This window comes from Nomascus leucogenys, chromosome 25 (assembly GCF_006542625.1).
Source record: "Nomascus leucogenys isolate Asia chromosome 25, Asia_NLE_v1, whole genome shotgun sequence".
Classification (NCBI taxonomy): domain Eukaryota; kingdom Metazoa; phylum Chordata; class Mammalia; order Primates; family Hylobatidae; genus Nomascus; species Nomascus leucogenys.
The window spans coordinates 19,297,508-19,324,495 of NC_044405.1; the positions used below are offsets into that span (position 1 = coordinate 19,297,508).

At 43.9% G+C, this 26,988-nt stretch overlaps 1 protein-coding gene and 1 long non-coding RNA gene across 2 annotated transcripts in view; one reads left to right on the forward strand and one right to left on the reverse strand.

The window, feature by feature from the left end:
- Positions 1-1,887: 1,887 nt before the first annotated feature.
- ATP5PO (ATP synthase peripheral stalk subunit OSCP) lies at positions 1,888-14,237 on the reverse strand. Its single transcript, XM_003263881.4, has 7 exons — positions 14,119-14,237; positions 12,850-12,900; positions 10,673-10,783; positions 7,473-7,602; positions 5,755-5,867; positions 2,371-2,457; positions 1,888-2,074 (listed from the first exon to the last, which is right to left on the reverse strand). The coding sequence occupies exons 1-7, from the start codon at positions 14,152-14,154 to the stop codon at positions 1,961-1,963; spliced, it is 642 nt and encodes a 213-aa protein (XP_003263929.1). The 5' UTR covers positions 14,155-14,237; the 3' UTR covers positions 1,888-1,960.
- A 7,518-nt stretch (positions 14,238-21,755) lies between these two features.
- Positions 21,756-26,988, forward strand: part of LOC115833142 — a 39,315-nt gene continuing 34,082 nt past the window's right edge. Inside the window, exon 1 of the long non-coding RNA XR_004028585.1 lies at positions 21,756-21,895. This is a non-coding gene — a long non-coding RNA (uncharacterized LOC115833142). The remainder of the gene's footprint in view (positions 21,896-26,988) is intronic.

A 26,988-nucleotide genomic window follows, 5' to 3' on the forward strand; every position in this document is an offset into this window, starting at 1 on the left:
CTGCCTGTAGTTTCAGCTGAGGTGGGAGGATGGCTTGAGCCCAGGAGGTTGAGGTTGCAGTGAGCCACGGTCGTGCCACTGCACTCCAGCCTGAGTGATGGCATAAGACTGTGTCAAAAAACAAAACAAATCCTTGTACATAGCTCTCTCGGTTCTCTCTGGTGACCTCATAAGGCGACATATGAAGCGCTTCATCATTCCCCAAGATCGTATGTGCTTGATCAACAGGAAGGTTGCTGAGTTTCACTCTGAAGAATCTGGACAGCATCAGCAGCATGAGGCTTCCGCAAAGACAGTTTGTCCATTGGCAGTCACATGTCTGTAGGAGCTGTGATTTTTGTGTATGATGCCACCTTGTGCAGAGCAGGCCTCACTGCAGGCAGGAGGCAAGCAGTGAGTCCGGGGGAACCTGGAATGTGGTCATAGTTAGGTTGCAGACTCAGCTGTGGAGACAGAGCTCAATATCCCGTGGCTTTGAAGAGAGGTCTATTTCTTCATCGTGTTTAACAGCCCAGGGGCAGCAGGAAGGCCTGGCAGGGCGGCTGTGCCCTTGGCATCGCTTGCCATCTTGTCTGCATCTAGCCAGAGGGATGGACTAAGGATTGCTCAAGAGGGCAGTCCAGGAAGGCACACCTCACTTCCTCTCCTTTCCCATTTGCTAGAACTCAGCACCACGGTCAGGTGCTGCTAGAGGCTCAAGAATGTGGTCTCTAGCTGAGTAGCCCTAGGCCCCCCTAAAAGGTGGTTGAATGGTCTTCAGGTCAACCAGCAGCCTCGGCACTCCCGGTTCCTGGAAAGGTTGGAGGGGCCTCGGCACTCCCGGTTCCTGGAAAGGTTGGAGGGGCCTCAGCACTCCTGGTTCCTGGAAAGGTTGAGGGGCCACGTGGTGTCTCCGTTGGTTGTCACATTAGGTGATCATGTATTAAAAGCTTTGCCAGGAGGAAGCCGGAGTTGAAGCCAAGCATGAATACCAGGAGTGTCGTGCCACGTGGAGGGCACGCTGGTCCCAGCACTAGCATGTAGGGAGCAGCGTTGGACCATGTCATTGCTCTGTAGGACTTCTTCGCTGCAATGGTCCTGCCTCTGCCCAACCAGAGGTAGTTCTGGGAAGGGAACTGGTTTGTTGGCCAAAAGCTCTTGGAGGTTGACTAAGGAACAGGCACCTGAGCGGGCTGTTGCCTGGGGAACTCTATTTTCTCTAGAAGACCAAAAGGTAAAATGTAGGTGAAGAGCTGACCTGGGAACTGGTTTTGGTTAAAAGGTGAATTGGGAGCATCTTAGGGACCAAGTGGGAAGGGGCAGGGGACCTACCTAAGGTAACTTTTGCCCATTTGCTCCAGCAACGTGTCAGCGCATGGTGTTAGTTTTATAGTGGCACAAACATGGGCTCTAGGGCCTGATGACCAGCTGTCCAGACAGGTGACTCTGAGCACATCTCTAGGGCTCCTCAATCTCTTTCCTCATTTGTAAAGTGGGGTGATGTCTGTCCCACCTGTATGACAAAGCTGTCATGCAGCTTCAGATGTACATGAAATGGCCTTGAAAGCTACAGAGCAGCCTACAACTAGGTGTGTTCACGTTAGGATTAAGGGCAAGAGGCTCCCTGGAGGGCTATGGAGCAAGCACAGATCCGATGATCTAGTAAGGACCAGGAATTCTGAACAAACCCTTAAAGACATGGGATTTTGGCAGGCAGGACCAGATAGACTTTGCTGAGTGACCATGTGTTAGGTGCTGTGTCTAACCAATTAATTCCTAAACATAATCTACTCAGACCAAATTCTCTAGGCCAAAAGGGCTTTTTGGCCTTTATACTCAGGGGATACCAAAAAAGGACATAAAAATAAAGGCTTCTACATTCCAGTTTAAAAGACAGTGAACATAATATGATCTGTTCTGGAAGCTTTTTATTGTTGCTCCAAGTTTAAGAATTTTCACTGATGGCAGAAAACCAACACTTTTAGACAACCTCCCGCATAGCCCTGCCCAGCTTCTGAATCTTGGTCTTGACAGACATGTCAACATATTTCTCTCCAATGCGCACAATCATTCCACCCATGATTGACGGATCAGTCTACAAAAGAAGATAAGACTGGAAGTGTGAAAACGCACTAATCAAATGGGACACACAAAGAAGTGTTTTGAAAGGCTAAACGTGTTACACAAATGTAAGAGGTTATAATTACACCTAGAAAAAGGCAAAAGTAAAACTGCACAGTCAGATAATCATTTAAATTTAAAATAAATACAAAATTTTAACTACAGAAAAATTAGTATAGAGTTAGATCTAATATTTCACTAGTACTTTCTGTAGCCATTTTAAGCTTAAAATAACCTGAGGAAACATATCATAAATAATTTAAAACCTACCTTAGCCTCCAATTTCAATACTTGGCCTTGACTTAGGAAGCTCTTGAGGACAGTTTTTAATTCAGAGAGTGTGGCTTCTTCTAAAGGCTGAAAGGCAAAACCATCCTTTCAATTTAGATAAAGCAAAACAGAAACTTCCAGAGTTAAAATACTCCAGGCCCACATCACCAAGACAGGCCTTGTGAGCTCCTCCCTTAGCTACCTGGGCCCATCATGGAGCTGCTCTGCAGCATTCACTCCTTGTTCACGCTGGAGGTTCAGGGAGCACGGGAAGGCTCTGCCTCACAGCATCACCTGGGCAGCTCCCACTCAGCCGTTCATGGACGGCCTATAAATGCCACTCCCTCCCTGCCTCTGCTCTGTGCTAGCAGTACAACTTCGAACAAGGAAAAGCCCTCAAGTTTTTAATGCCTGAAGATGCAGCCCCATCAATGCAGGAGGACGCAGACCTCTCCTGGGTGCAGCCCTGGGGTCACGACATGCATCTATCATGTCCTTGGGTGAAAAGTTGCCATTTTAACCTGGTTTTACATTTTCAGGCTTCCCTAGCTCTGCTGGCTGTTCATCTCCCCACATCCACGGCTACCTGGAGCTCTCACAGGCCACTCCACTCTCTGAACCCCAGTGAGAGAATCTGGAGCAGCTGGCTTTTCCTGAAGTCAGCTCAGCTCCGTAATCTACTTTAGAGCACGCACCTCAAATGTCCAGACTGCACTCTCCTCTCGGCCCCAACTCTTACTACTGGTTAGTTATGTTACAGTGTTAAGTGTTATAACGGTGAAAATGAAGAAGGCTGTAAAAGCAAAGGTCTTTTTTTTTTTTTTTGAGACCGAGTCTCGCTCTGTCACCCAGGCTGGAGTACAGTGGCGAGATCTCGGCTCACTGCAGCCTCCGCCTCCCAGGTTCAAGCGATTCTTCTGCCTCAGCTTCCCAAGTAGCTGCAATTATAGGCGTGTGCCACCACACCCGGCTAATTTTTGTATTTTTAGTAGACACGGGGTTTCACCATGTTGGTCAGGCTGGTCTCGAACTCCTGGCCTTAAGTGATCCACCTGCTTCAGTCTTCCAAAGTGCTGGGGTTACAAGCGTGAGCCACCATGCCCTGCTGCAAAGGCCTTTTTTTTTACTTGTCATAAATCCTACCTCCCTGGCCCCTCTTCTAAGACCCTAAAAAAATTTACGTCTTTGTAAAGATCTAACAATATCCTTTTTCTGGGGGTGGTGGGTGCTGGTAGTGGCCAAAATCTACTCGTGTTCAAAACATTATTTACTGAGACTACAAGATTACAGAACTCTGAAATATACATACCCTCCACTGAGACGTGTACCAACTGCCAGGTACCTGTCTATGCCAGGCATTTCATACCTACTATCTCCCTTCACGTGGGCAACCCTGAAAGGCCAGTGGTTATTATACGAGGGAACTGAGGATCAGAGTGGTAAAGAAACTCATCTAAGGTCACATCAGCAACTGCGGACTAGCCCCAGTATTTGAAACCAGTTTGTGTATTTCTAAAGACTGTGCTCTTGGTCACTCATCAAGACATAATGTTTTTCAAACAGTACAGACTCACGCACCCAACAGTATCAACATCAAAAGCATTAGTAACAGTTGGTTCTAAAATCTTTTGCAAAAACAAAGATTTTCTTTCTTTAAAAGAAAATCATGTCCTTGTGGCTGGGCACGGTGGCTCACACCTGTGGTCCCAGCACTTTGGGAGGCCAAGGTGGGTGGATTGCCTGAAGTCAGGAGTTCGAGACCAGCCTGGCCAACATGGTGAAACTCCGTCACTACTAAAAATACAAAAAATTAGCCGGGTGTGGTGGCAGGTGCTGTAATCCAGCTACTTGGGAGGCTGAGGCAGAAGAATTGCTTGAACCCGGGAAGTGGAAGTTGCAGTGAGCTGAGATCGTGCCACTGCACTCCAGCCTGGGTGACAAAGTGAGACTCAGTCTCAAAAAAGAAAAAAAAAAAAAAAAAAAAAAGAAAGAAAATCATGTCACTGAAGAATGGCCTGCACCAGTGCTTCATGATGGGTGACCATGGGGCAGGTGAATGTCTAATCTGCGCCACACTGTTAGGGATAACCGGTGCAGCCACAGAGGGCTCCCTGCTTATGTCTAAGCTGTAATGATTTGCAGCCAGGCACATGTTTTGGGGGCACCAACTACTGAACTACAAATGTGCAAATAAGCATGATGTGCTAGGATGCCTCTCCTTGAATCTGTGCTAACTAGAAGATTAGACTGTCCTTTAAACGCTACAACTATTAATCTAGATGAGGTCAGGTGCTACGAATTCCAAGTAAATCTACCGCACTCTCCTGTTTTCCTGTAGAGTGAGCTACATTACATTTGACTGAGTTAAATAGGGAAGAAAATACATATTGAAGACAACAACAGAAGTAATTCTAGGGGGGCAATGTAGTGTAGTCTAAGGAATATGGGTTTCTAAGACACCTTGAGGCCTGTGTCCAAGTTCTAGTCCCACCTCGTATGACTTTGGGCAAGCGACTTCATTTCCCTGCATTCGGTTTCCTCATCTGTAAAATGAGGATAATTATACTTCCATCTCACATGAATCTTTTGATACTGAATAACATAATAAAGCACCCAGAGTATAGTAGGGTTCAATAAACAGTAGCTAATCACAGCCCACTCTATCGAGTCAAAAAGATACAAAGGCCCATCCGCTCTACTCCTTCCCATTCACCACCACCAAAGATGAAAGGTTAGTAACTCCAGTTTCAGGCCAGGTGTGGTAGCTTACACCTTTATTCCCAGCACCTTAGGAGGCCGAGGCAGGTGGGACACTTGAGCCCAGAAGTTCGAAACAAGCCTGTAGAACACAGTAAAACCTCCACCTCTATAAAAAATACAAAAAAAATTAGCTGGGTGTGGTGGTGGTGCACTGTAGTCCCAGCTACTCAGGAAGCTGAGGCAGGAGGATCACCTGAGCCCAGGAGGTTGAGGCTGCAGAGGTGTGACTGTGTCACTGCACTCTAGCCTGGGTGACAAAGTGAGACTCTGTCTCAAAAAAATAAACTCTAGAATTCTAGTTTCAGTAAACTACTTCAAGTGGTATTTATAAAATAATTCAAACGTGTAAGAGAGTCTAAACCACTCTTTTCTAACACATTTTGATGTACTTTACATTTAACCCAGGACTTATGAATAATCACTGGTTACAGAAGCACTAATAAGATACATGCTGGCTTTTGCAAAGCAAAGGGTCACAGAAGCTGATATAAAAATGAAACAAACATCCCAGGTGACAAGTTACCTTTCCCAATTTCTTGATTTTACCGTTTTTCCCTTTTCTTCCTGCAAAAGGTGATGCATGTAGTATCAAGGCAAACACAACAGCAACAACCTGTTACTTACAGATGCAGTGGTCACTGTGCAAGGTACCTCTCCGCGATGGACACTCATCATGGTAGAAAAGGCAGAAACGACTCCTTGGGTATTGCTTAATCGACCATTTTCAGCAAGCAAATCTGCCAAAGTGAAGGTGTCTCAGTAACATGAAACTCACTTGAACAAGTTATTCATGAAGTTGTATACTCAAGCCAAAAAACAAACTTAGATTTGTGGCCTTAAAACACCATATTCAGGGGCGCATGCCTATAATCCCAACTACTGGAGGCTGAGGTGCAAAGATTGCTTGGGGCCATGAGTTCAAGACCAGCCAAAATAGTGAGATCCCATCTCTACAAAAAAACGTTAGGGCTTGGTGGCGCAAGTCTATAGTCCCAGCTACTCAGGAGGCTGAAGCAGGAAGATTGCTTGAGCCTAGGAGTTTAAGGCTGCAGTGTGCTATGACTGTCCTACTGCACCCCAGCCTGGGTGACAGAGTAAGATCTTGTCTCTTAAAATCACAGTATATTCAATGTCCTTTAAGAACGTGAATGGAGGCCGAGTGCAGTGGCTCATGCCTGTAATCCCAGCACTTTGGGAGGCCGAGATGGGCAGACAGCTTGAGTCCAGGAGTTTGAGACCAGCCTGGGTAACATGGTGAAACCCTGTCTCACAAAAAAAAAACTAAAAAATTAGCTGGGCACTCAAAAATTAGTGGCGCATGCTCGTAGTTCCAGCTACTCAGGAGGCTGAGGCAGAAGGATCACTTAAGCCCAGGAGGCAGAGGTTGCAGTGGGCTGAGACTGTGCCACTGCACTCCAGCTTGGGTGACAGAAAGGGACACGCAGTCTCAAAAAAAAAAAAAAAGAAGAATGGAGAAGATATAACTTGTTATTTAAAATGCATATCCAATTTTGTTTTTTTTTAATAAACTGCACTGACAAGGATTTAAATTAGTAGGTATGGGGGGTTCTCAGCTTGCAATCTGATTTTCATATTTATGTTACAGATTGTATGTTTGGCTACAAATTCAAAGATGATACCATGAACACACTTTCTCTGCAACTTTTATTTTGAGCTGGCTATGAGGATCTGAAAAGCAATCCAGGCTGCATGGTGGCTCATGCCTGTAATCCCAACACTTTGGGAAGCCAAAGCAGGCAGATGGCTTGAGCCCAGGAGTTCAGGACCAGGCTGGGCAACATGGAGAAACCCCATCTCTACAAAAAATACAAAAAATTAGCTGGGTGGGGTGGCATGCACCTGTATTCCCAGCTACTAGGGAGGCTGAGGTGAGTCTGGGAGGTTGAGGCTGCAGTGAGCTGAGATCGTGCCACTGCACTCCAGCCTGAGTGACAGAGTAAGACTCTGTCTCAGAAAGAGAAAAGCAGTCCAAATGTACCCAAGAATGCAAATGTCTCCAAGGATCAAGGTACAGCCACAGGCCACAAACCATTTTCTTGGTAGGTATCACATTGGCCGCCTCCACAGTTGAAACTACTGACTATGCAGTTAGACATGCTTAGGTCCTAGTATCCTTTAGACAATGCTCCTCACACTTTAATGTGCAAACAATTCACTTAGGGAGCTGGTTAAGATGCAGACTGTGATTCAGCAGGTTGCTGTGAGGCCTGAGATTCTTCACTGCCAACAGGCTCCCAGGTGATGCTGATGCCCATGGTCCATGGCCCACATTTCCAGTCATAGTTTCAAGACACCGCAAATGAAAAAGTTCTAATACTCACTGATCAGGTTGGTGGTGAGGGGAGAGAACCTCTCTTTTGCTGTGATGTCGTTTAGGCTTTTCACTTTAATGGAACGCTTCACATAGGGATTCAAAACAGAAGCAGCCACTTTGGGTTCCTTCAGGATTTGCTGAAAGCATCAAAAAATAATTTCTTAAATTTTTTAGAGCACAAATGAAGGATGTGCCATGCACACACTTTCTTTCTTTTTTGGAGACAAAGTCTGGTTCTGTCGCCCAGGCTGGAGTGCAGTGGTGCAATCTTGGCTCACGCAACCTCCGCATCCCGGGTTCAAGCGATTCTCCTGAATAGCTCTGCCACCACGCCAGGCTAATTTTTGTATTTTTAGTAGAAACGGGGTTTCGCCATGTTGGCCAGGCTGGTCTTAAAACTCCTGACCTCAAGTGATTCACCCACCTCGGCCTCCCAAAGTGCTGGGATTACAGGCATGAGCCACTGTGCCCGGCCATACACTTTCTTATGAATTAAATATTTTATGAATTAAATTAGCACTGCCGAAGAACATATGAAAACAAGATTATAATTAAACAATTTTCTGACTGCCTTTCAGAATATACTGCACTGCACCAGGATTTTATATAAGGATAGAATGATGTTCCTCAAAAAAATTTAAAAATACTGAAGTTTCTTAAATTTGTTTTTGCTTTCCAAGAAAGATTATAAAACACTAAACAGCCAAAACTTCATTTGACTGCATATTTTAATGTATTTAAGAGAGGAATAGTCTGGCTTTTCTAGCAGTGCTATTTCTAAAGTGCAGACCTCAAAACTGTGCTCTGACTGCAGAGGCCTCCGCACCGCTCCCTTGGAGGGGCCCTGCCTCTTACAGAGTCCAGGGGACCCAGCAGATTCTGTGAGACCTCTGGTGCTGCCAGAGCAGCCCCAAAGAGTCTGGGAGACAGAATGGACAAAAAAACAGGAGCACAACCATCACGGGAAACAACGTTCTTCTCATTTTGTTGTATCACAAATGTCTGAATTCAGTGACCAAGTACAGCTTCCAGCATGTTGCTCCAGAGTTCCAACAAACCAACAACAGCAGTTTCCAGTCGAGCACCTTCAGTTAACACACCTCTCTATGCCTTTCAATTACTCTCCTAGCACCTCCTCCCAGGCTCCTGGCCAGAATCCTGTCTCTGATCCAGGATACTGGTCAGATACTATCATCCAATGCTAACGTTTCCACTTGAGTGACCCCACAGAAATGACATTTTTCCATAAAAAATGCAGGAATATACAGATTTACAGCATTCTGGAATTTGGGTTACCTAGTTTTTCATGTTTATCTGTGTCTCCTGCATCATCCAGAGGACAGTGCGTATGATCCTTGTATCATCCTTCCCTCTTAGTGCCAAAACCCTGCTAATATTCAGTGTCTTAAGGTAATTGCCTCCCTTTTTCTCCATGTCTTGACTGACTTCCAGGCTTTAGACAAACTCCATTCTAATATCCACAATCCAAGTAATTCTCTCCATTGTAAACATGATTGTTTCCGCTTAAAATGGGCATAACTGACAAGTAGCAGCCAATAACCATCACCTCCAAAAATGCCTGTGTGAGACCCCGTCTGTTCCTGCATGCCCTTCCCCCAAACTCCAACAATAGGGCTGGGCTCCTGGGCTCTGTGAGAATCATAAGAGTTTATCACACCAGCTAAGACCTTAAGCTTTATCTGCAGAGATAAATGGATCAAGGAAGGAATATGGAGCCAAAATTATTCTGCCTGTTAAGACGGAAGTTCCAATAGAAGCTCAAGTGAAAAATGAATAAAACATAAACAGTACAGAACAGTAATACTTATAGACTATACATATGATGATTAATATAGAACATAAGTATTATTACTCCATACAACTGGCCTATGAATTGTTTTTTCTAAACAATAAAAACTTACAGATATGTGAATTAAGGAATGAAGAATCTTAAAATCAAGAAAAAACCAAACTTCCTCTGAAGAGGCTATATACCAGACTGCGTCTCCCTCACCTTTTTTAATGCAGACCTTACTGCCAGTGGTGGCAGCTAGAAAATCAAAGAAGGAAGCAACAGAATGTGTAGAAACTTGTTAACTAGAAAATTCGGTGAAAACGAAAGCAGACATTCTCCTATTCAGTTACAATGTAGGCTTCTGGTAATATGGTTTATTTATTCTGCTTTTCATGTTTAAAAAAAAATAAGAAACATCTTGCAGCAGCCTCACAGTCTTTGCCTGTTAGTCCTCTATTACTACTGGGAAGTCCATGCCCCTTTACTAACTGCTGCCCAGCATGCCCCACCCTGTTATTCTTCCCTCACATTTTGGGAACAAAACAATTAAGAGGTTTACCAAAACAATGAAAAGGTCTACATGGTTACTTCTGGGGTTCTGGCAATTGCAAAGGCATCTCTACCAAATGAAAACAACCTGTAAGACATATCTGAGCCTCCTCTGATTCTACAAGCATAGAATATGGCAATTAAAACCTGAGGAAAAGGTTTCATGAAAACAAATTCTCAGTAAAACCAAACCAAATCACAATATATTCTAAAGACCTAGCCCATAAGCATAGATTTTTTTTTTTTTTTTTTTGAGACGGAGTCTCGTACCGTCTGGGGCTGGAGTGCAATGGCGCGATCTCAGCTCACTGCCACCTCGGCCTCCCAGGTTCAAGCAATTCTGCCTCAGCCTCTGGAGTAGCTGGGATTACAGGTGTTCACTACCATGTCCCGCTAATTTTTTGTATTTTTTAGTAGAGATGGGGTTTCACTATGTCAGCTAGGCTGGTCTTGAACTCATGACCTCCTGATCTGCCCGCCTCAGCCTCCCAAAGTGCTGGAATTACAGGTGTGAGCACTGTGCCCAGTTATAAGCATTGATTTTTTAGAGGTAGCTTTTCAATTCTCTTCTGAAATAGCAATTTTCCTAAATTATCATCAATTTTAATCTTATATTTCTACCTTTTCTTAGCCCTAAATCTTGGTTCCTAATATTAATATCCTTATATGTATCTGTTTGTTCTTCTTATATGTCTTATAATAATAAAAACCCAATATTATTACTAAAAATGGGTTTACAGAAAATGGCTTTTTCCCAGTTTTTTCTTGTAGGATACACCTCATTAGGAATGCACAGTCAAACCACCAAAGGAAAAAATATACAAACAGGAACTTCATATGTAATGAATAGGAAAGCGACTTACTGCTACTCTCAACAACTCCTTTTCTACTTGCTCCAGCTTATTCTGTTTTGATGCAGCAGAATAAAGAGCTGTTGCATAGCGACCTTCAATACCGTATACCTGAACAGGAGGCTTTAAAAAAAAAAAGGTGAAATAGGAGAGGAAGGAAAAAGGAAAATCAGTTAATAGTATACTCTCAAGAGCAGAATTTAAAATTTATATATTAAAAAATATATCTCTTTAACACAAAACAGTTTGAACACAAAACAGTTTAAGTATGTCATTGAAGAGCTGTCCTAAATGGCAATTTGCAAATAAATTAGGGATGTTTCCTTGGTCAGGTCACTCAATCTTTGAGCCTCCAATTCCTCATCTGTAAAATGAGGGGTTTAGTAGGCAGTGTCTAAAGTCCCTTCCAGGTTTACATACCTTTATCAATTACTTGTACTTTAATTTTGAGATGAGCTTATGTTTCCTTTGAACTCAATAACTATTTAGTTTCAAGTATGAGAGGTTGTGAACACTGACAGTTTCGAGTATGTTAGAGCTAGGAAAACAGGTGTTTATGAAACACACAAGTATACTTTTATACATTTCATACTAACACTATACATTTTCCCTTACATAGCCTATTGATGTTCAACGTAACAGAGCCCTTTGGCAGTTTACGAAAAAACCTGATGCTTGAATTATTTTTCACAATAAACTATAGACCTTTTTCTACCATCAATGTATGACTACATGTTCTTAGTGGTGCTGTATGGTTGTAGTGGGAAAGCTCAGGCTTGGATGAGAAAGATTTAGTTCCAGTCCAGCTCTAGGACTAAGCTGAGTAACCTCAGGTAAATTTTCCCAGGGCCTCAGTTTCCCCTTCTGTAAAATGGGAAGACCAGTTACTCCTTAACGCTGTTATGAGGATTTAAGGTCTCACATGAAGGACAAAATGATTTTGATCATTTGATTTGAGATTTAGGGCTGGCAATGAGGACGGGACAGGATAATTATTTCCCTAAATTCCACCTGATGTGGGTTCATTAAGGACATAGACCTGGTATTATGATCTTTCCTTTACACGATTTTTCCAAGGGGAGGACTGGCTCACTGTTGATTTGCTGGGGAAAAGCGTGGGTAGGATAGTCCGCCCAGCACATCTTAGACAAGTTCCTGCTCCCTGACAGTTGAATCAATTCTCTATCACACAGCAACTTTCTTTACTCAAATAAAGAATTTCAAAATAACCCATAGAAATGGAGTCAGACTTCATGTTCCAACTGGGTTGATTCCAGCTGTTTGCCATGTATCATTTCTGGGGGGCTTCTGGGGAACTTCATTTATTATGTGTCACTAATAGTCCTCTTTATCCGGGGTCAACTGGACTACCTCTGGTTTGAAAAGAAAGGGACTGGCAGCTCCCTGAAATAGTTAGCCTCCTTGTTGCCTACCGGAAAGAAAGGGTGTGAAGAGTATGAATATTCCTTACCAGAATGGAACATGGAGAACTGCATTAGAAACCAAGGTACCTTGATTTTTTTTTTTTTTTTTTTCGAGACAGAGTCTTGCTCTATCGCCCAGGCTGGAGTGCAGTGGCATGATCTCTGCTTACTGCAACCTCTGCCTCCTGGGCTCAAGCAATTCTCCTACCTCAGCCTGCCGAGTGGAAGGGATTACAGGCGCCCGCCATCACGCCTGGCTAATTTTTGTATTCTTAGTAGAGATGGGGTTTCACCATGTTGGCCAGGCTGGTCTCAAATTCTTGACCTCGTGATCCACCCGCCTCGGCCTCCCAAAGTGCTGGGATTACAGGTGTGAGCCACCGTGCCTGGCCCGGTATCTTGATTTTAATATCAATTCCTGTAATAACTTCCTGTGATAACTTGGGCATGTCACTTTGTTAAACCTGTTTCTTTCATTAAAAAAAAAATTAGTAAATGCTAGCTTGCCTATTTTAGAGGGTTAATGGAAAAACAAATGATTAAAAAAAAGTTCTCATATTTAAAGATTATGCATGGGCCTGTCATAAAGCAAGTATACAACACCACTCCTTTCCCCACCTTATGCACACATCACATTTTGAGAACCAAAAGTCATGCAAAAAGGTTTAGATAGTAACTACACAAAAATCCACGCCCTAACTGTACTGCTGGTTGACTCACATTTTCGCGTGCTTTATCATTACAGAAGAATATAAATTAACATACCCTCACAAGCTTGGCAAATGGTCTGACCACAGATGTACTGAAGCATCGCACCTTCAAAGCAATAAAGGAAAATAGATCAAACAAGATTACTTGAAGGATTTCTGCATTTAACTCAGTAACAACAACAAAAAATTTTAAATGACCTTAAAATCATTAGTTTTGTCTCTCTGTATATTCACATATTACCTGAGGGTGAGCTACTTATTATTACTAAGGAGTAAACTTACCCAATGAGGATTATGCCAAGTTGCTTGGGAAATCACCTTCCCACGAACCTCCTAGTTTGCTAGGAATGGACCCAGGCTAGCACACCCGTAAGACAGAAAAACACTAACTTCCAAGGACTGCATGTTTCAAAAATATTTAACCAAAATTTTGGCGTTTCTATTAACAGATCCTTGAGCAGATCATTTGCAACAGACGTACCCTCCTGGGAATCCAAATGCTATCTTTAAATAAAGATGAATTTTTTTAGTACTGCCGCAGAGTTTGATCTGACAAGAAGCCTTAGTTCTGAGAGACAGTATCCTGCCCATCAAAAGACAGAGCTGGAATACACAGTTTAAAAATCACCTGCAAGCGCACTGGTCACAGATCACAGGTCACCTTCAAATACTCCAGCTATGGAACGTGTTTTATCAAAACTGCTTGTGAGGATTAAGACTTTTTAATGCTTATGTAAAAATTACCAAAGATGCCAGGAAGGGGTCATGATATGTAAAGCACCATGGTGAGATGCAGCACAAACAGCATAACATTTTTTCAAACTCCATCTTCTGGGTGATTCCGTGGGTTCAAATCTCAATTCTACCACTTACTGACTGGGCAGCCAAAGACTCATTTAAACTTTTCGGCCTCATTTTATTTATAAAACTGTGAAATGTGTTTTACAAATACTCCTTAGCATTACTAGTAAGTGATCTCTGACAGGTTTTACCACAATGGCAAAGGAAGCTGATTTGGGGGCTAGGCCATGCCCCTTCCCCGGAATTCAGCGAAGGGCAGACCCCCTCTCCTGCGCCCCTCAGGCTAGCAGCTTCCCGGGGCTGTGCTCGGAAGACGCCAAGGTTACGGCACGCGCAGCCCCGCTCCTACTGCCCCGTAGGCATCCCGGGGGACAAACGCTGGGTCGTCCTGAGTAGCTCCCACTCCCACTTGAGGACTGCCAGACTTCCCCAGCCGAAGCATCGCACCCTGGCGCTCGAGGTTTGGTACCGGTCATCCCAGGAGGGATCCTTCCACTGGCTCTCAGGACCACTTTTCTCTCACCTGCCGGGAGACCCCGGACACTGCTGGGGCAGCCATCTTCTCCCGGGCGCTGTAGGTCAAACCCGAGTGGGAAGAGAGAGACGCGGAAGGGCGCACGCGCGCGTTAGCGTAAGCGCTAGGTTCTCTGGGAAGTGTAGGCGTAGGGGGACAGGCCGCAGGCGCAGAGACCTCCCTCAGGCTGGGAGTTGTAGTTCTTAGCAGTGGTAAGAGCTGGACCCTCGGGGTGGAGCCAGAGGGCTTCGACGGCATCTGAAAATGAAATCCTGTTACTGGACAAGCGGCCCTCACTGTAGAATGGATTTGCTGTCCTCAGTTTTAAAATTTACATTTAGATAAATATGGTGGCATTTGTTCAATTTCGCAGTTATTACCAGCGTCACTGGCTTCTTTACACTTCCTTCCCAGCATGCTAAAGCCTGCATCAATGGCTTTCTCTCACGTTGCATACAAAGATAAAACCAAACCAAAACAAAAAGCCCCCAGGAGCCTTGCAGCTCCAGGAGCGGACAGCACGTCCCTCTTACCTGGGCCATGACTACCCATTGTTAAATAAAAAATTATTCAGTGATGCTTGTTAAAGCATGGTAAGGAAGACTTTATTCAGGACCATAGTGATGGGTATAGGACCAGTGCAACCGGGTCTGGGAGCGGGCAGACAGACTGGGCTCAACTCCGAAAGCAGCATGGGCAAATGGGAATTTATGGCCAAGGAGCAGTGCGGGGGTCAGTGGATAGAAAATTACTAAGAGGAAACTGGGGTAAGGGGGATCCTGGCTAAAATGACCTAGAGGAATCTTGTAGAAGACAGGCCAGGCTGATCAGACATCACCTGGGGGATGGTGAAGGATGAGGACCCTGATCAGATATCAAAGATGATCGGTTATCGAAGATTGGGGGTTCTGGCTAAACTGACTTAGCAGTTTTGCTAAAACTGGATTTTACAAGGAGGTGCATAGATAGGCCTACGAGAAGATTCAGAAGCCTCACTAAAGTTTGGCCAAGCAAAAGCCAAGAATCTCTGTGGCCCTCCATTCCCCTCCCCTCTCCCCCATCTCACCTGAGTATAGAACTGAGCTGCTGGTTTGTGAGGGCATATGGGATTCTGGTACCTAGATTCTTGATTCTGGCTAGGGCAGAGTGGCTATCCGAGCATCAGGCCTAAAATAACAGAACCCGGGTTTGAGCAAATTTGATATTGAAACTGAGAACTGGATACTAGACTTGGATATAGTTTGTCTGCATCCATAAAAACAACCTATCTTCAACCCATTCTCTCTAAATAGAACTTAGTCGAATTTTCTCCTCTGTCAGAGAAGAGACTGGCTGGCAGAGCAAGGGTCAGTATTCCTGGTTGTCATAGTGGGGGTTCTGTAATCAACTTAAAAGAAAAATTCTCTGCTCGGATTTATTATAGAAACACGTTAATTCATTATTTTGCCCTTTTAGAGAGCAGTTTTCTCATTATTACAATTTTTTTTTTGTTTTTGAGACAGAGTCTCGCTTTGTCACCCAGGCTGGAGTGCAGTGGCGTGATCTCAACTCACTACAACCTCTACCTCCTGGGTTCAAGCAGTTCTCCTCCCTCAGCCTCCCGAGTAGCTGGGACTGCAGGTGTACACAATCACGCCTGGCTAATTTTTCCCTTTTTAGGGATGGGGTTTTGCCATGTTGGCCAGGCTGGTTTCGAACTCCTGACCTCAAGTGATCCGCCTGCCTCGGCCTCCCAAAGATTAGAGGTGTGAGCCACCACACCCAACCCCCTAAAAACTTTTTAAAATGTAGAGAAAGATAAAGAAAGTAATTGTCCTCTTTTCTTCCACTCAGAGGCAATTGTTGTAAATATTTTGGTGTCTTGTTTCTCAATATTTGTTTAGGCTGTGGCCTGAACTACCCTGGCCTGAATCCCAATCAGTTCCTTGGCCCAATTATATAACTTCTCTGTGCTTCAGTTTTCTTATCTATAAAATGGGTATTATAATAGTATCTGCCTATAGGTCATTAGAAGAAATAAAAAAGTATATATGTAAAGTGCTTAGAACAATTGCCTGACAGAGTGGTACTCATTAATTTAGTCTTTTTTTTTTTTTTTTTAAGACAATGCCTTGCTCTGTCACCAGGCTGGAGTGCAGTTGTGTAATCACGACTCACTGCAACCTTGACCTCCTAGGCTCAAGCAATCCTTCCACCTTAGCCTCCCCAGTAGCTGGGCCTACAGACACATGCTACCAAGCCTGGCTAATACAATTTTTTTTTTTTTTTTAGAGACGAGGGTCTCACTACGTTGCCCAGGCTTGTCTCCAACTCCTGGGCTCAAGCAGTCTTCCCACCTCAGCTTCCCAAGTAGCTGGGACTACAAGTGCACGCCACCACACCCAGTTATGTTTGTTCTTTATTTTGTTTGCTTTTATTATACATACAGATTAACAATCTTTATACAATTTGGTATTTTGCCATTTTCTTTAATGCAAGAAAGAAAAGGATGCAAAATTACATATGAGTTATGCATTCATGCTTATAATATGAGCATATTTCCAAATTATAAAAGTTTCTAAGTATCATTTTAATGGCTGCAGGGTAGTCCATCAAGTGAATATTCTGCAACTTAATTATTCTATGATTTTTGAACATAATTCAGATGATTTCCTTTTTTCTTTTTGCCATTTTAAATAATACTGAATCTCCTAAGCATATTTAGACATACATTTCTTTTCTTTTTTTTTTTTCTTTTTGAGATGGAGTTTCACTCTTGTTGTTCAAGTGATTCTCCTGCCTCAGCCCCCCAAGTAGCTGGGATTACAGGCATGTGCCACCATGCCCAGATAATTTTTTTGTATTTTTAGTAGAGACGGGGTTTCACCATATTGGCCAGGTTGGTCTCGAACTCCTGACCTCAGGTGATCCAACCACCTTGGCCTCCCAAAGTGCTGAGATTACAGGCATGAGCCACCGTGCCCAGCCTTCTTCTTTTATTTTTTTTTTTTTTAAAGAGATGGTGTTGGCTATGTTGCCCTGGAGTACAGTGGCTATTCACAGGCATGATTCCTACTAATGATCAGCATGAGAGTTTTATTTTATTTTCATTTTCATTTATTTATTTATTTATTTATTTATTTATTGAGATGGAGTCTTGCTCTGTCTCCGAGGCTGGAGTGCAGTGGCCCAAACTTGTCTCACTGCAACCTCTGCCTCCTGATTTCAAGCTATGCTCCTACCTCAGCCTCTAGAGTAGCTGGAATTACAGGTGCACACCACTATACCCAGCTAGTTTTTGTATTTTTAGTAGAGATGGGGTTTCGCCATGTTGGTCAGGCTGGTCTTGAACTCCTGACCTCAGGTGATCTGCCCACCTTGGCCTCCCAAAGTGCTGGGATTACAGGCATGAGCTACCATGCCCAGCCTAAAAATGGTGGTTTTGACCTACTCTGTTTCTGACTTGGCTGGTTCACCCCTCCTTAGGCAACCTTGTGGTCCCCTGCTCCTGGGAGGTCACCATATTGATGCTTAATTTAGCGTGGACACCTGACTGGCATAGTGCACTACAGCTGAGAGCTCCTGGACTAAATCAATCCTCCTACCTCAGCCTCCCAAGTAGTTGGGACTACAGGTGCACGCCACCATGCCTGGTCATTTTTTTTTCATATTTAGGAAAATTTCTGAATAGATTTCCAGAATTTACACAACTTGGTGAGAGAATATGAATACTTTAAAAGCCTCTGATGCATGAGGCCAAGCTGCTTTTCAAAATTTTAACCAATTTATACTTTCCGTAGCAGCACGTGAAAACCCTTGTTTCACTCTACTCTGCAAACTTTCAGAGACTATTTTCAAATAAGCCTAATGAAAAGTATTCAACACATTATTTAACACAATTTAGTGAGCAGCTATTACATGTAGCCAGCTGTTCTATTCACTGAAGCCACAACAGGATACAAGACACAATGCCTACCTTTATAAACTTTACATTCTATGAGAAATTAAACTGCAAAACCTGTGTTTTCTGAAGTGTGGGTGTTAACAGATGTTATACAAATAAAAGGTTCTAGGGACAACTGTACTTGGGAAACTCTAGACTCTGAATATAATTCAGATGGTTTCCATTTTTTGTGTTTTTTTTGCCATTTTATTTTATTTTATTTATTTGCTTATTTTTTGAGATAGGGTCTCACTCTGTTGCCCAGGCTAAAGTGCAGTGGCACAATCATGGCTCACTACAGCCTCAGCCTCCCAGGCTCAAGCAATCCTCCCACCGCAGCCTCCCTAGTAGCTGGGACTATAGGCATGCACCACTATGCCGCCAGCTAATTCCGTTATCTTTTTGTAGAGATGAGGGTCTTACTATGTTGCCCAGGCTGGTTTTGAACTCCTGGGTTTAATCGATAATCCCCCCTCCACCTCCTAAAGTGCTGAGATTACAGGCTTGTGCCACCATACCCAGCCAAAAGCGACTTTTCCTTTAACCCAGAAAGAACGCTTCCAATCTATATTAGTCAGAAATCTGGACCAGTGTTAATGTGGAAAATGCTCACCACACACGGCTTTAAAATGGCAAAAAACTAGAAACACATGTCTGAACACAAGAAAATGGCTTTTTAAATGGCATATTATATAGCCGCTAAAATGAGATTTTTCAGGGTTGGATGCAAGACTATAGGCATAAGCCTATAATCTCAGTGCTTTGGAAGGTCGAGGCAGGGAGAATCACTTGAGCCCAGGAGTTCCAGTTCAGCATGGGCAACACAGTGAGACCTCGTCTCTACAAAAAAAAAAAAAAAATTGCCAGGCATGGTGGCACATCATGCCTGTAGTTCCAGCTACTCGGGAGGCTAAGGAGGGAGGATTGCTTGAGCCCAGGAGGTCAAGGTGGCAGTGAGCTGTGATTGTGCCACTGCACTGCAGCCTGAGCAACAGAGTGAGACCCTGTCTAAAAAAAAAAAAAAAGAGAGACAAAAAGTATTTAATGACATAAAAAATAATGACATGAGGAAAAATTACAAACCACATTCTGTATTTTTCTACAATGAGCACATGTCACTACTATAATCAGAAAAAAAAGGATGACACGATCCTGTCACTTATTAATTACTATGACCCTTAAAGGGGAGATACATCCTCTGTGGTTTCTGATAACACAGCTTCTGACATGAAAGGCAATTGCCTCAAGTTAAGGAGATCTGTGAAAGACTGAGGAATTTGATCAGATTACCTCTTAAATTCCTTCCAAAGCTTAGCTTTAACGTAGACTCCTCCAACCTGGGGGAGTTTTCTTTAGCTCTGCAGAATACAGATAAGGATGGTATTTGTTCAGAGCAAAGGGTAGTAATAACAATTTCCCTGTGCATTTCTTTTTTTGAGTCAGGGTCTTGCTCTGTATTTCCCTATGCATTTCTTTTTTTGAGTCAGGGTCTTGCTCTGTCCCTCAGGCTGGAGTGCAGTGGTGCCATCACAGTTCACGTGCAGCCTCGACCTCCCTGGGTTCAAGCGATCCTTCTGCCTCAGCCTCCAGAGGAGCTGGACTACAGAAGTGAGCCACCATTTCTGGCCCCTATACATTTTGTTACACCAGAAGGACCTGAGAAATATTTGCATTATTCAAGTATTTATTTACCTTGGAATGAATTCTGCTTCAATTTTGTCTTTCTGTTCTTTTCTTTTCTGAGTTCATTTTAAAAAACTGTGCATGAATCCTTTCTAGCAGACCAGAGCCACTTGTTGTCTTGGGGTGATGGGCTTTTACACGTAGCTGGTCTTTCTGTTTAAACCCAAAGGATGGGAAAGTGCCCTCGACAGCTTTCAGCAAGGGTCTCTAGCACTTACAAAAAGGGGGCTTTAGGGGAGTCATGCCAATCTGTGGAGGTCGCTGAGCTGGAACTGATCAGGCTTTCAACAAAAAAAGTGTTGATAGAAATGGACAATGGGATTCCAGGTACTGAATCCATATCATTTTAAACTGTTTATCTTTAGGACTTGGTGCATCTGTTAGAGAAAAACGGCAAATAGCACATCTAAAAACAGCTTGGTGTTTTTTTGCATCTTTAGAGAAAGCTGCTTTAGGAGGGTCTGCAGTATAGACCTCCTGTATCTGCAAGGTGACAGACGGAGGACCCCAAGCCGTGGGAACTGGTCACCTACTGTGGGGCCCAGGCCTCTCCCCACTGCAGGTCAAGCCCATCTTGAAGCCACCACCTGCTTAGCGCTCAAGGTCACCGCTCTCAGCCTGGTCCAGGTGCTGAAGGATCATCTCGACACGAGGGGGCACCATGTCCTCACATTGTGAGGAAGCCTCTGGCATCAGGATGAATTTCCTTCTAGAGCTTTCCTTCTCCAGACCTCGGTGTTGTGGTCGCTGCCATGCAAGAAAGAATCGAAGTATTGTGAGGTCTGCAAATGAAAGGGTCCCTTGCCAAATGCTCTCATCCAGGCTCCTGGTGTTTGCGGGCCCAGATAGCTACAGTTTGTTGTCCCCTGGCTGCAAACCTTCTAGGAGTTTCTACCCTTAGAAACCCTAGAAACAAACCCCTTCTGATGTTTCAGCTCCACAGCCCCTGCCCACCCAGCCCCTCAGACTTCCCATAGCAACCCAGGTTGGGGTCATCTCGCCCAGGTTTTCATATCTGCTCCACGGGCTTCACAGAAAAGTGCTGCTGGGTTGGAGCAGATCCGTAACTCTGCTATCAAAGTCCTTTTTCTTTTGGGGCTAGGGCAGTTCAGGGAGAAGTTATGCCACTAAACGGGTGCCTCGTTGGGGAAGACGGTAATGACAGCAGGAATGAACAAATGATAAACAGCAGAACATTCTTCTGTTCATTGATTTGAATAAAAACAGACTGTAAATTGAGATGAGGAATGAATGTATTAACAGTAAACTGGAACTGCTTGGTGCCTTTTTTTGATGTCATGAAGCACTCTGCAGTTCCAGCTGCGGCCGAGGCTTGGGGCCTGGGGAGCCTGGGGAGCCTGGGCTACTGGGGTCTGGTTATGATCCTGTTGTTTCTGCAGAGGCAGCGTCAGGTTCTGCAGCCCCAGGGCCTGGGTTGGAATCGCAGCCCTTCCCTTCACCAGCTGTGTGCCTTGGGCAAGTCACCTAACCTCCTGCCTCATTTCCTCACCTGGAGAATGGAGATAGTGCTGGTAGATACCGTGTAAATTATGTAATGCCTGCGAAGCATTTAACACAGTGTGGGCACCGAGTCAGCACACCACAAACTAGAGCTGTTACTCTCATCCCCAGGATGCACTCCCCTCTACATGCAGTATTTTGTCTTTCAATAGAGGCAAGATGAATGCAAACATGGATCATTCTTCATTATGGATTTTTTTTTTTTTTTTTTTTGAGACGGAGTTTTGCTCTGTCCCCCAGGCTGTAGTGAGTGCAGAGGCATGACCTCAGCTCACTGCAACCACTGCTTCCTGGGTTCAAGTGATTCTCCTGCTTCAGCCTCCAGAGTACTTGGAACTACAGATAAGCCCCTCCACACCCGGCTAATTTTTTTGTATTTTTAGTAGAGATGGGGTTTCTCCATGTTGGCCAGGCTAGTCTTGAACTCCTGGCCTCAAGTGATCTGCCTGCCTTGGCCTCCCAAAGTGCTGAGATTACAGGTGTGAGCTACCGCCCCCGGCCTTCCATTTTGGAATGTTAATGCTTTGTTTCATTACCTTCTTGAGTTGTGGCTCAGACACTACAACAGAGCTCCGTCATCTCTTTCTAAAAGCTGGGAAATGGTTATTGTCAACGCCAGCCCCATTTTGGAGGCACCTGGCTGCAGGCGACCACAGCTAGGTGAGTCAGAAGTGGGTGTCTTCATCTGGGGGTTTACAAGGGAAGACAGACTAGTAATTTTAGAACAATCAGCAATCAGGGCACATTGGCAAGCAAGCATAGAGCACAATTTATTTTATAAAAAAGAGCGTTTATGTTTGGTCCAAACAAAAATGGGAGAAGGGCTGAGGCTTTGTAGGAGTTCAGCACGAAAAACGAAATTACTTGGTTAAAAAAAAAAAAAAGAAAGAGAAATTATACATTCTTTTCTTTATATAATTATTTAGCTGGAGCAAAAGTGAAAGTAAAAGTTGGGGCAAGGAAACACATTCAGATGTGGGGAAGTGCTCCCAGAACGTGGGACAGTGAGTGGTGGAGTCCGATTTTGAAATGCCCCAGAAAGAATATGATCTTCCTGGACCCCATAGTGGGATGCACCACCCCAAAAACCGATGGCAAAGCTTGGTGACAGAGGAATCATTTTGTTTCTTTTTATCCATAAAAAATACACAGAAAGGAACACTTGCTTTGCAGATCCTGGTAAATCAGGCTGGCATTCTGTTGGGGCAGTGCAGTTTGGTACAAGGAAGTGGTCACTGCTGACCCCACGGAGAGGCTGGGAAAAGCATAGACGAGGTGACTGGAGAATAATGGAGGCTTTTTCTAGCCCAAGGTTTAAAGGCAGCCACAGTGTCTGTAGCAAATGAATTAGTGTGACCTTGGAGATGGCCCCTCAACCCGAAAGTGGTAAAGAATGCCATGCTTTTCATTTTGCCGGACACCTCCATGGGGGAGACTGGGCTGGTAGCATATTTCTATGGGCTTATGGTTCTGTGGACAGAATTGTAGGTCTGGATAAAAGCAGTGGCTATTTTGAGTTTTTAAGCAATCGGGGGCTATGACTGGGGTGGTCTTTGGAAACCAAGGCCAAATCTGCAGGACAGCAGAGTAATTCAGATCATCTATATTGTATGGCTTAAAATGGGATAGAAAGCCATCTCCTAGTTCATTCCTTCATTTATTCATTCATTCATGCAGGCATGAACTCTTTAAACAAACATGTGTGGCCTATTTGAGATCATGATAGAAATTGTAGGGAATAGAGAAGCAACCAAGACTGACCCTATAAGGAGCTGTCACCAACTCCCTTTGAATCAATTTTAACTTTTTTCTTTTTTTGAGACAAGGCTTTCATCCAGGATGGAGTGCAGTGATGCAATCTCGGCTCACTGCAACCTCCGCCACCTGGGCTCAAGCCATCCTCCCACCTCAGCCTCTCAAGTAGCTGGAACCACAGGCGCACATCACCACACTCAGCTACTTTTTGTATTTTTTGTAGAGATGAGGTTTCATCATATTGGCCAGGCTGGTCTTGAACTCGTGAGCTCAAGCAATTTGCCTGCCTCAGCCTCCCAAAGTGCTGGGAATATAAATGTGAGCCATCATGCTTGGCCTGAACCAATTTTAACTTTTAAAAATCACCTTTTCTTTGTTATACGTTCAAGAAGACACTGAGATGGGCATTAGACTAATATCAAGCTAAGTTGCATATAATTTCATAAACTCTGAGCTTTCTTGAATATATTTTTTAATTTATAGGAATTCCTTGTACACCTGAGCCCCAAAGACACGGCAAACTCCAGTCATAGCTTGGCAATTAAATGAAGCAATGAAAGAGAGAGAAAAAAAATGATAAAAACAAGGCGTTCCAGTTGGCAGAGCCTCACGGTACAGTTTTCGAAGTGGCTGTTCATCAGAAATGAAGTTGGCACCATCTTAGGGGCACTGGAATAAGTCAGTCCACTTGTGACAAGGACAAAAGGAGTAGTAGTCTTTCCTTTTGTGATATGTGACAGCACTGCTCACCCTGGAATTAATGGGGTTTATATAATCCAGATTTGCTGATGTCCTCAGGGCCTGGAAATTTTCCTTATTTGTGTTCCAATTCTAAAGGTTTCCTGAGAATATTCTAGAAGTAGTCTTTCATGATAGCCATCAATCCTGGCTACTGATTGAAGTCAACTGTAGAGCTTAAAAAACGACAGATGTCCACCAAAGGCCTATGAATTAGAATCTGCCATATTTTATTTTATTTTATTTTTTCGAGACGGAGTCTCACTCTGTCACCCAAGCTGGGGTGCAGTGGCACGATCTCAGCTCACTGCAACCTCCGCCTCCCAGGTTCAAGCAATTCTCCTGCCTCAGCTTCCTGAGTAGCCAGGATTACAAGCATGCACCACCATACCCAGCTAATTTTTGTATTTTTAGTAGAGACAGCATTTCGCCACGTTGGCCAGGCTGGTCTCTAATTCCTGACCTCAGGTGATCCACCCACCTCGGCCTCCCAAAATGCTGGGATTACAGGCTTGAGCCACCGCCCCTGGCCTTATTTTATTTTTAATTAATTGTTGAGCTTGAATATTCAGTGACTGAACAGGGATTAAATATCCCAGCATATCTATGGTGGAACACTATGCTGCCGTTTAAAACTATGGTGAGAAAGAATTTGTTGACCTGAGACAATATTCGTAGTGCCCTGCTAAGCTTTTTTTTTTTAAAAAAGAGCAGGCTCAAATTCAAAAAAGAGTAGCCTGTGTATAAATGAGGTTTTTGTTAAATAATTGTGTATTTATACACATTATGTAAAAGGCCAGAAAGAACCTCAAAAACTGTTGACAGCGGTGGCTTCTGAGCAATGATTTCTGTTTGTCTTTTTATTTTTTTGAGACAGAGTCTCGCTCTGTTGCCTAGGCTGGAGTGCAGTGACACGATCTTGGCTCACTGCAACCTCAACCTCCTGCATTCATCCCATTCTGGTGCCTCAGCCTCCTGAGTAGCTGGGATTACGGGCATGGCCACCACGCCCAGCTAATTTTTGTATTTTTAGTAGAGATGGGGGTTTCACATGTTGGCCAGGCTGGTCTCGAACTCTTGGCCTCAGGTGATCCATTCACATTGGCCTCCCAAAGTGCTGGGATTACAGGTGTGACCACCATGCCCAGCCTTAGTTATGTTTCATAATAACAAGAAGACACTCCAATGGAAGATTACAGCTGACCTTAGGGACAGTGTCCCCTTTGATGACTTGGGACCTCCCCTCATGGGAGCAGAGACAGCTGGCCGGTTGCAATGGGTCTGTAGGTCCTGAACTGAAAGTGTGACAGGTTTCTAGGGTGGGACAGGAGTGAACCAAATATCTTGATAGGATAAATTTTGCAGAAATATTTTATACAAGTAAAATCAACACTGTGGACTCAGCTTTGATGTTTTTAAAAAATTTTTGCATGCTAAATTAAAAAAAAATTGTATTGCCCCCTGCTTTATTGAGACAGAATTGACAAGTAAAATTGAATATATTTAAGGTACAGAATGTAATGACTTGATGTACATAAACATTGCAAGATGCTTACCACAATCAAGTTACTGAACATATTCATAACCTCCCATAGTTACTTTTGGATGTGTATGGTGAGAATACTTAAGATCTTCTCTGTTAGCAAATTTCAAGTGTACTATAGATTGTTATTAACTATAGTCACCATGCTATACATTAAGTCTCCAGACAAAACAGTTTTAAATACATTATTCTAAAGTATCCCTGGAGCTAACAATTATATATGATCCCCCTTATTTCACATATTTCTTTTCTTTTCTCTTTTCTTTTTTCTTTTCTTTTCTTTTCTTTTGAGAGGAGTCTCGCTGTGTTGCCCAGGCTAGAGTGCAGTGGCACGATCTCAGCTCACTGCAACCTCCACCTCCTGGTTCAAGGGATTCTCCTGCCTCAGACTCCCAAGTAGCTGGGATTACAGGTGCCTGCTGCCATACCCAGCTAATTTTTGTATTTTTAGTAAAGACGGGATTTCACCATGTTGGTCAGGTTGATTTCGAACTCCTGACCATAAGTGATCTGCTTGCCTCGGCCTCCAAAGTGCTAGGATTACAGGCATGAGCCACCACACCCAGCCTGTTTGTCTTTTCTTTAGTGTTTCTCTGTGTTTTTGGAGTTTTAAGCATCGATCTCATGTTACTTTTGTACTGAGGAAGAATCCCCTCAATAAATATTAATGCTTTCCCCTTCAGGGACAACATGGTGAGGAGCAGCAAAGAAGAAACGAGATACGTGTGGCTGCTTCATTTATTCATTCATGATTTTTGGTTAGCCTTTGAAAGTTTATTTTTCAATTTTATTTAGTCTTTTTTTTCTATTCGTAAAGAAAAAAGAGTCTTCAGTGCTTATGTGAGCCTGGCACTTGGTTTTATGCCCTTGGGCTGTAGAGGTCAGTTTCTCAAGTCCAACTGCTACAGTTCTTTTTGCCTTTTTTTTTGAGTCAGGCAGGATCTGCTCTGTCACCCAGGCTGGAGTGCGGTGGTGTGATCACAGCTCACTGCAGCCTCAACCTCCCAGACTCAAGTGATCCTCCCACCTCAACCTCCCGAATATCTGGGACCACAGGTGTGCACTACCACATCTGGTTAATTTTTTTTATTTCTGGTAGAGATGGGATCTTGCCATGTTGTCCAGGCTGGTCTTGAACTCCTGGGCTCAAGCAATTCTCCCACCTCGACTTCCCAAAGTGCTGGGATTACACGGGTGAGCCACTGTGTTTGGCCCAGGTGGTGCAGTGCTGACTCTCCAGCTCACAGAAGAGGCAACGAGGAGCCTGTCGAAATGCAGATTCTCTCCCAAGAGGCTCCGTGAAGTAGTCCTGGGTGGGGCCAGGAATTTCCTCTTTTAAACCAGCTCCTCATGTGATTTCTGAGCTATCTGGCATGGATCTCTGAGAACCTGTAAATGGGGCTTAAATTGCTTAAAGCCTAAAGACAATGAAAAGTGACAGAATGTGAAGACCTGGTTTGTTGGTTTCACCCTGGAATCTCAACTAAGTTCCCCCAGAATGTCCCTGGACCCATGACCCTTAGCTGAAATGTCTTAGTTTAGAATGTGACATGTCTAAGTGGGATGACAATCAAAATAGACCCAGCTGGGAAGTTGCCAGCATCCTTGAAGGTTGTTAGATGTGGCAAACACCTTCCTTCCTTCTTTAAGGATGGTAAGAAAACAACAGCTCAGGAAGTCATAATAATTCTAACAGCAGCATCTGCTCAGCACTGTC

Excerpts from the sequence above, each read along its gene's own strand:
- ATP5PO (XM_003263881.4), bottom strand. The coding sequence starts at position 14,154 with ATGGCTGCCCCAGCAGTGTCCGGGGTCTCCCGGCAG. Across the intron at positions 12,901-14,118 it reads TGTCCGGGGTCTCCCGGCAG|GTGCGATGCTTCAGTACATC; the intron begins GTGAGAGAAAAG and ends ATTGCTTTGAAG. Across the intron at positions 2,458-5,754 it reads GCACAGTGACCACTGCATCT|CCTTTAGAAGAAGCCACACT; the intron begins GTAAGTAACAGG and ends TTTGCCTTTCAG.